This window comes from Cyclopterus lumpus, chromosome 17 (genome assembly GCF_009769545.1).
Source record: "Cyclopterus lumpus isolate fCycLum1 chromosome 17, fCycLum1.pri, whole genome shotgun sequence".
Lineage (NCBI taxonomy): Eukaryota > Metazoa > Chordata > Actinopteri > Perciformes > Cyclopteridae > Cyclopterus > Cyclopterus lumpus.
Window position 1 is genome coordinate 19,817,137 of NC_046982.1, and position 9,621 is coordinate 19,826,757.

At 44.5% G+C, this 9,621-nt stretch overlaps 1 protein-coding gene across 1 annotated transcript; it reads right to left on the reverse strand.

The window, feature by feature from the left end:
* Positions 1-6,807: 6,807 nt before the first annotated feature.
* Positions 6,808-9,090, reverse strand: snai2 (snail family zinc finger 2). Its single transcript, XM_034556433.1, has 3 exons — positions 8,853-9,090; positions 8,190-8,696; positions 6,808-7,854 (listed from the first exon to the last, which is right to left on the reverse strand). Exons 1-3 carry the CDS (start codon positions 8,929-8,931, stop codon positions 7,673-7,675), a joined length of 768 nt encoding a protein of 255 aa, XP_034412324.1. The 5' UTR covers positions 8,932-9,090; the 3' UTR covers positions 6,808-7,672.
* Positions 9,091-9,621: the final 531 nt, after the last annotated feature.

Below are 9,621 nucleotides of genomic sequence, written 5' to 3' on the forward strand. Positions count from 1 at the left end.
TTAAATTATCTCCTGATGTTTTTTTTAAAATTACCGTATACCTTTTTGAAATTAACTGATAATGTGAGGGTTTTTTTTATTTGGTAAAAGACAAAGGAACTATCGGTGCCTAAAATGCATTTATCATTAATCATTTTTTTGCCAATTACCTCCCTGTTTAACCACCGTCGGTGTATGTGAGGCTCCCTTTAAGCGTAACGTCTGTCAAAAACATCCTCTGCAAGAGGCGTAGCAAGAATATAAAAAAAATATTAATATTCATGTTATTGATATAAAAATTAAAAAAAACACGCTGCTGCTGAAAATAACGATAAAAAAACATCCTCCTCGACAAAAATACAACATCAAATGACATTTCGGTAAAAAACGTTTTCTTGTTCGAGGTCCGGTTTAACACAACTGAACCGAACATCCACCGGATAACGTGCACAGAAAGCTTTTGCAAAAAGCTCGACGCTACAATAAAGACTCTTTTTGTGAAAAAAAAGATGCAGCGGATAAAGAAGAGCTTTTGTCGACACTAAATTTAGCTCCGGCGGACGTCAGACCGTCTGAAGGGGTGCGATCGGCTACTGAATGGTTCTTTTGGTTGAGATAAATATCTGGACTATTTAGCAAAAGAGTTGTTTCAGAATTAGTCATGCGGTCATATCAGCAGCTCCGTCAGGGTGCACCGGGGCACAGTGGTGCTTTGTGCTCAGTGCTGACGCTGCGTCAGCGCCAGCTAGCGCGCTGACGCAGCTAGCGCGCTGACGCAGCTAGCGCGATGATGCAGCTAGCACGATGACGCAGTGAGCACGCTGACACAGTGAGCACGCTGACACAGCTAGCACGATGACACAGTGAGCACGCTGACACAGCTAGCGCGCTGACGCAGCTAGCGCGCTGACGCAGCTAGCGCGCTGACGCAGCTAGCGCGCTGACGCAGCTAGCGCGCTGACGCAGCTAGCGCGCTGACGCAGCTAGCGCGCTGACGCAGCTAGCGCGATGACACAGTGAGCACGCTGACACAGCTAGCACGCTGACACAGCTAGCGCGCTGACGCAGCTAGCACAATGACACAGCTAGCACGATGACACAGCTAGCACGATGACACAGTGAGCACGCCGACACAGCTAGCTCGCTGACGCAGCTAGCACGATGACACAGTGAGCACGCTGACACAGCTAGCTAGCACGCTGACGTTCAGCTGGTATATGATGCTCGGAAACTACGACGACTGTCTTCATCTGTTAATCAGTCAGAAGTAAATGTCACTCAAAGTCTGTGTTACCACATTGGGACTCGCACTTCTCTGGGGTCGGAGGTCGTTTCTATCACTGAAGCATGAACACAAAGAACAACCGATGGCTAATGGGAATGTCATATATGATATTCGGTCAATCAAATGGCCTTTTTTTTTTACCTGATAATGATAATGATGGGGATGATGGTGAAAAGTCAGAGGATCACTTTTTTCAATTCATCCTAAGGGGGTCACGAATGTCTGTAATAAAGTTCATGAAGCCCACCCAGTTTTTCACTCACAACCGTGAATGTGAACCTCGTAATGGCGCCAGAGGATCAACAGGATCAACAACGGGCAGTTGACTGGTGTAAGAAGGCTGTTAACGGATGCTAATGATACATTCGGATTTAAGAGAAAGTATAGCTCCAAACTAAGCATTGCCATATTAACACAATTAAACATTTTGTTTACAAGCAATGCGGCCCGAGGGGGAGGGGCGGGGGAGCTGTGTGTAAAATGGGTTGGCTGGTAAAAAATTGCACCCTGAGGGACTCCACGTGGAAGATGAGATCCCCACTGGTGAAAATAAAAAAGTTTCCTGTTTGAGAGGAGGGAGATGAATCAGTGAAGCGCAGGGGCAGGTAATAACACCCGGTGCTTACGGGCGTTACATTTTTAAATTGGATGATCAACGGTGTCAAAGGCAGCTCTGAGGTCTTTAAAAGGATTTAAAAAAATTAGCAATTTGCAGGCATTCGCTTTTCAAAGAATGCCGTCAATTATTATTCAAATTTAAAGAAGCAGATTCAACCCCCCCCCCCACCCCCCCCCCCCCCCCCCCCCCCCACGAAGTGTCACAGCGGCTTCACATCGAACTGTCCCGCGCAGCCGTTCAGAGAGAGAGAGAGGGTGCCCGTCGGGGAAAACGAGCTTTGGAAACTCCTGATTTCACCCAGATGGTCTCTTTTGAGAGGAAAAGGGGAACTCAAAACTCTGAAGGAGAAATCCCTCCAAAAAAAAATTAATCGAATCACGTGGCGACATGCTGGTCACCTTTTTTGTGTGGAGCTCATCTCGGATATTTTTGAGAGATTGTACTGAATATTTGAACGTGGGGGGGGGGGGGGGGGGGGGGGAATGCTCTGAAAGTTTAAAGGGGGGTCATATTGAATTGAAATTGCACATTTATGATTTATTGTCATAATGCAACACAGCGAAGTTCAGTTTGAGCCCATTCGTACATTCCTGGAGCACATTTTCTTTGAATTTTGCATCCCGGGGAATGTAAAACTGTAGCAACCAAAAACATTTCTCTGGGTAGATGATACGGCCGACATCTAAAGTGGAGTAAAACATCCTCCGTCGACTTTGTCTGTGTTTACGTCGTGATGGTCCAGCCGGAGCCGAGTGCAGCTTGACCCCGGGATGAACGACGGAGAGCGAGGTCTCTGTGAAGACGCGCTGGGCTCGACGGTCACCGACCTCCCAGCTGCTTTTCATCCATCTCATTTGCGTGTGAGAGCCAGGAGAGGAGCATGCTGGGTAGCGGAGTGGCCTCAGGTCCTAGCTGAGGGTGATCGTCTCGAAGGCCCCCGCCGCAACGCTTCCTTTCCAGATGCTGACGAATGTATTTCGTCACATGCCATTAGTGACGGACACAAAAAAAAACGTATAAAAAATGTTTGCAAAAGTCATGGGAGGTACCGACCGCAGCATGTACACGATGACCAAACCACAAGACTCAAACTTTCCAAGTGTCATTTGTCACTATTTCGCAACAAACAAACTCCCAACATGATTCAAAATCTGTCAACACATGTTCATCCTCTAACATTTAAACGTAAACTTCACAATTTCAAATAACTAGCAGTGTCTTAACACTTGTAAACTGTTCATAATGTAACATGTAGTCGTAAGAAGATAAAAGGACTTTTATTGTTGGTTTTTTTGTGTTTTTGTGTGTGTTTATGCACAAAAATAATCAATCACGTTAGTTGCCAGGTGTCGTAAGTGTGTTGCTCTCGATCAACGTACATTTTATCCTGATTTTCTACTCGGATGACTGTGGAGCAAAAACAATCACTCATAATCTGTGTTTTTTTACGTTCACTTCTCCCATTGGAGCTAATGGACTCAGGGGGCTCTGCTGGTCTCCAAAAGGGGGGCGGGGCCTGTGGCGAAACCCACATGACACAGAAACAGGAAATGAACACTCGGCTGGCGTCTCCTCATCTCAGATTCGGACTCTAGTGAAAGTCTAGTGGTTAAAATACCTTTTAAATCACTTTTTAAGACGTGTCAGATTGCGGATGATTATATTTTATTGATTTCTGTTAAATATCACAAGTAGACGGACAAAAACCTGCCAACGAAACCGAGACGGTGCGACATTTAATGAGCTTTTAATGTCCTTTTCTCTTCATAAACTCTTAATTGTCTATGCACTGCTAAATGTTTCTTTTTAACTCAATAAAACTGTTAAAGAGTGAAAACATTTTGGTACAAAGGACAACTTTCAGCGGGTCGAAATGCTCGGCGGTCACAATGGGCCGCGTTGTTAGCGGGAGAGACGATCTTTCACAGCTGCGGTCACGGGGTTTTTGCGGGTTTGAACATTAAGGAGGAAATACAATCAAGTAAATATGATCACAGGATCTTTTGACAGCTGACCTCTGCTCGACAAAAAAAAAAAGAGAGAGAGACACCGCGGAGCTATTGATTAAGACGACACAACAGCCTCTGTCTGGACTCCAAACAAAAAAATAGTTTCTGAGCCCCGTGTGAGGCTCAGCGGCCATTTCTAACCGCCGTTGCCGCGCAATTAGAGGCGAAAAAAACCCGGCGTATCATCTGGAGAATATGCACCTCCCCGGCCGTTCTAAGTAGTCGTAAAGCGGAAAAAAAGAGAATATCGTCAATAAACAGGGGCAAATATTTCTCCGGGCGGTCGGAGTCAAAGGGGGAATACACAATCATCTCTCTTCTGATGTGGTGGGGGGGGGGGATCACTTCCCAGCTAAGACAATCAGACCTCAGAGGGCGCCCTCAACTTTATTTGTTCCACTTGATGTTCATAAAGAAATCACACTCCCCGATTCACCATAAAGTCAGCAGTTTTTTTTTTTTTTATCGGAGAGCTGCGACCTCCTTTACGTCGAACACGCGGCCCTCTGAGGACCCCCCCCCCCCCCTCCAAGCGCTCATCTGTGCAAATTGAGGACATTTATTTTACACGTGATATAAAATACATGATCAAACAAAATGGTATCATGAATCCGGGGCTTTAATGGTATCGTCAACATTTACCAAAAACAAAAGGATGATGGGCTTCCACCCGAAATGAACATGAAGGCTCATTTCAGCTCCAATAAAGTGTTTGATTGACATCAATTTAAACCCACAACTATTTTTATTTGTTGATTCGTCCTTTTAGTCATTTTTAAGGCCAACTTCCAGCTTCTCAAATGTCTTTTCTTTTGTCACACGCCACATGTAATAAGCAGTTTTAAACATCACCGTGGTGCTGTGGGTTGAAAATATGACTGGTATTTAATTCAAAATAATCAGATTCATCAATAGTGAAATTACTTTGTTATAGTCGGCGCTTTTGATTTGAACTGAAAAATGATGAAATGAACTTATTCAGCCTCTTTTCAGCCTCTTCCTCACAACATTTCACAGTTAAGTGAAACGTGCAGACGGCTAAATAAAATAAAATAGGCCGCGGCAAAAGGCACAATTCATTTTTCTTTTGCATTGAATATGACGGACGATTTAATTCTCCAATATTGTTCGTTCTAGTTGAAATGAGCCGATCAAATTTAATCTCATCTTCGCAATTATTTTTCAGCACAGAGATTCTTGTGTAAAAAAAAAAAAAAACACACCCACGAGCCATCTACCTGCATTTTGGCGCCTTGGGAGGGGGGTGGGGGGGGGGGGGGGGGATTCACAACTCGAGTATTAACAGCCTCCAACACCTAACAAATATTTGATCTCGCATTCTTTAACACGTCTTCTAACAGGCATACGCTTTAGAACAAAATGAGCTCCCCCTTCTCCTCCCACTATTATCACAATGGCTAAATCAAATATTCATGTTGGGATGGGGGGGGGGGGGGGGGGGGGTGGTGGAGGGGGGGGGGAAGCATTTAACGTGTTGTTGTTATCCAAGAAATCTGTCACGCGGTTAATTGTTGTTGTTAAAAAAAAAAAAAAAGGGGGAAATCTCACACGATCGCGAGGCTAATTGGCATCGCGCGTTCATTGTGTTTGCTCCTCTCTGACACTAGCATGACAAAGTGTTGCCTATGGAATAAAAGATATTAAGAGAGTGAGGACAAACAGCTTAGCTATGTCGGCGGCGGCGGAGTGGCCCTCTCGATGGCACTTTACTTTTCTTTTTTTTTTACGATCTGAATAATAGGAAACCGCCGCCTGTGATGCTCCCGCGTTAGGTCACGGCTGAGGTTTCCACATGTGTCAGTTGCACCGGCAGGCTTGCGTTTTTTTTTTGCAGCCTTCCCCGGTTTGCACCTGCTTTCCCACCTGGAATAGCTTCTTTTTTTTTTTTCGACGATGATTCACAAGCGAGGAGAATCTACCTCCAGGGGTGGGGGGGTAGGGAGGGAGGCCACAAGTGTCTTGTTTCTTCAGCTCGCATCACTCAGGTCAGTAGCTTTTGGGCATTAGGGGTGAACAGAAACACACACTCCCGGGGGTTCGTTAGAAAAGAGTTCGACTGTGACTGTATCCCTCAAGGCGTCGCACTTTCTTTTCTTTTTTTTTCTCGGTTCTCTCCTCTATCTGCTGCGATGTCGACGCCGTTACGACAAAAAAAAAGACAACAAAACGTGGCCCGAGGACGTCCGTTTAATCCTCGATGGGCAAGCGTCCCAAAAATTCAAAGAGGTTGTCAAAGCAAATGCAAATGTGAGCTATTTGTGAAAACATATTAAAATCTAGATATCTGAGTGCCCTGTGTGTGTGTGTGTGTTTGTGGGAGTCTGTGTGTGTGTTTGTGTGTGTGTGTCTGTGTGTGTGTGTTTGTGTGTGTGTGTGTCTGTGTGTGTGTGTGTTTGTGTGTGTGTGTGTGTTGCCCCTGCAGTGATTGTTATTATGATTGAGCAGGAAGATAACAAAAATAAAATAAAACTCACTTTTCTCAAGTTACATTACATTGATGACGTGAGATTTTTCGGATTACTTTCTAAAAAACGAAGAACGACGCCCTTGCATTTAAACTTTACACACACACACACACACACACACTTAGGTAGAGAAAGTCATGTGGCCCTCAAAGGGTATAACAAGTGAGTGCAGATCAATATAGCTAGTATGTGTTAAATTTCGAGATTGTTTGATGTCTGGACAGGTTCACAAGGAACAGGTTCAGGCCTGATTCAGGGCCGAGTCACCTCGCTCCGCCCCTTTTCTTTTAATGCCTCTCCATAACATGAGATGGTGCAAGACGGATTAAATATCATTTCAGTTCTCCCGTTTGAAGCGCTCGACAATCGACGGATGCATGCTGGAGTCCCGATGAACGAGCTGAGCGACTTGAAAAAGATGCCAAAAAATGAAAATTATACAAAATGTCACGAAACTTTATTTCTAAAAAAATAAAAGTGTCATGAAAAATATGAAAAAAAATATGAAAAGTCATTCCGCGTCACAGTTTTTCCACTGTAAATATACAATCATCTCAGTCACGCTTACATTCAATATATAAAAAATATAACAGGAAAACTGTTGAATAATACATATTATTGCCAAGACAAACTGAGGCACTTTTGAGAAAGGTTTGTTCTGCTATTCGAGTGCTGGCAAACTGTTTTCTAATGACTGTGCAAAAAAAGTTAAACATAATTTCACCCTAAAAACTAAAGTTTGCACTTGTTCCCTAAGTAACAATGGCTTCGGTATTCCTCTTGTTATATATGTGTGTACTGTCATTCATAATGCGCCTTTTTTGGTATCGTTTGTGTGGTCCGTATAGAAAAAAAAGGAAAAGTGGAGGACTGCATGACAGCCATTGATAAGACAAAAAAAACACTGACGATAACATTTGTGAAGGCATATAAAACATTCTAGACATGCAGAAGAAAAAAAAAGTGCATGAATAGCACAGGTAGGTAAAGTAAGTACATGAGCTCGACGCAGAAACAACTGCTTTGAAACGAGAAGCACGTGAGCGCAGAGATATTTCTCACTTTGAAATGAAATGGACCGCTCCAAGGAGAAGAAGGAAGAAGAAGAAGAAGAAGAAGAAGAAAAAAAAAAAAGTCTGCATATTTGGGAACAAACCCCCTTCGAAGTGATTCCCTGACAGTTCTCCTGGGGGAAAAAAACAAAACAAAAACAAACATAGAAGCAACAAGAGGGTTTTGTTTTCTTTTTTCTTCTTCTGGTGGTGGTGGTTGGTGTTGGTAAAAGTATCCCAGTTCAGTGTGCTACACAACAACCAGATTCCTCGTGCTTGTGCAGGAGAGACATCCTGGAGAAGGTTTTGGAGCAGTTCTTGCATTGGTATTTTTTCACATCCGAATGGGTCTGTAGGTGAGCCCTGAGATTGGACCTGTCCGCAAAAGCCCTGTTGCAGTGGGGGCAGGAGAACGGCTTCTCTCCTGTCAAGAAGAAGAAGGAGAAGAAGAAGAAAAGACACTGTCAAACATAGCCCACGGACACATGAACGTCTCGCTGTTATTAATTTCCAGGGCTGGTTGCAACACAGTGTTGTTGGATTGTGAACATGACATTTTCTTCCTCCCCGAATATTTTATTTCTTTTCAACACACAAGCACAAAGTCAAAACCGACACAGGAAGTAATACGATTGTGAGAGTTTTGATCTGTAAAAATCATGCACTATAAAAAGGTTGAATCAATGCAACGTGCAATGCAGCCCTCTTCTGAAGGCCCCTCTGGTATCCCCCCCCCTACACCCCCCATCATCCACTCACCGGTGTGCGTCCTGATGTGTCCTTGGAGCAGCCACGGTCTGGAGAACGCCTTCCCACATATTTTGCAAACACAAGGCAACGTGTGAGTCCTGATGTGCATTTTGAGAGCCCCCAGGCTCACGTACTCCTTCTCGCAGTATTTACAACTGAAGGATTTCCTCGTCTGGGCGTCGCAGTGCAGCTGTTTGTGCTTAAGCAGTCCAGAGTACGTGGAGTAGGACTTGCTGCACAATCCGCATTGGAATTTCTCTGCCTCCACCCCGTGAGGGTCTGTCAGTTTGGGCAGCATCGGCTCGTCTTCATCGCTCCTCGGGCTCTCGGAGCCGCTGTGGTCTTTGGAGGAGGCGTCGGAGAGCGACGACGGGTATCCAGAGATGGGGGAGAGGTCGCTGGGGAGCGGGGACAGCGGCAAGTTGCTGGTAGTCCACACGGTGATGGGGCTGTACGCGGCCGGGCTCAGGATCTCCTGCTGGGGGATGCCCCGGTAGATGTGCGGCGTGATGAACACTGGAAACAGGAAAAAGAAAGGAGAATGAGTGATCGAGTATTTAAAAAAGTTGGTCAATAAAGTTTGACAACTTTTGTTAAGTTAAAAAAACAAGATAAAACTCGACTACAAGTTGTTAAAAAAGTCAGACAGGTCCTTGACTTTGAACACTTTACCTGTGGGGCTCTCCAGCTCACTGTAATTTGGCTTCCTCGCGGAGTTTATGTGTTTCTTGACCAGAAAAGAGCGTGGCATCTTGAAAAAAATAACTGGTGGGCAAAACTTTTGCCAAACTTTTTTTTTTGTCGTGAAAAAAATAAATAAAATACACAGCTGCGAGTTCACTGCGTGGAGACGGGGAAAATCCTTATTGCTTAAGTCCAGTGGAGAGTCATGGTGCGTCGCTGCGCTCTTGGAAACAGTGCAGCGAGTAGCTGTAAAGAGCTGTAAATACTCCCCATCAGGTGCATGGGAGGAGCCAACCCACTTCTCTTTACATACTCGGGGACCTCAAACCAATTAAAAGTCGCTTTTTACCACGCAGCTCGGGCCTACAGGAGCACATAACCCCCCCTAGGGGCTGGGTTGAAGCCATGCTCTCCAGCTAGACAGGTGCTTTGAGCTGGACTGGTGAGCGTGGCGAGGGTGTAAGTGTATATGGATGAGATTGAAGTGCAAGGGAAATAAAATAAGAGAAGAGTTGGAGGTTATTTATTCAAAATGCCATCGCTCATGTAATCACTGCACAGTGTGCATCACGCCACTGATGATTGTTGTGCTAGAAACCTCTGGGGACTGATTATCCTGTGCCATATCTTTTATTTTGAACCGACACCAGCACTCCTAATCATGAACATTTCTTTATATATATATATATATATATATATATATATATATATAATATATATTATTTCCAGGTATCGTGATGTGCGATTATGTTGTCTA

Coding starts and splice junctions, on each gene's coding strand:
- snai2 (XM_034556433.1), bottom strand. CDS start 8,931: ATGCCACGCTCTTTTCTGGTCAAGAAACACATAAACTCCGCGAGGAAG. Junction 8,697..8,852: donor TGAGCTGGAGAGCCCCACAG/GTAAAGTGTTCA, acceptor TCCTGTTTCCAG/TGTTCATCACGCCGCACATC. Junction 7,855..8,189: donor ACACATCAGGACGCACACCG/GTGAGTGGATGA, acceptor TCTTCTTGACAG/GAGAGAAGCCGTTCTCCTGC.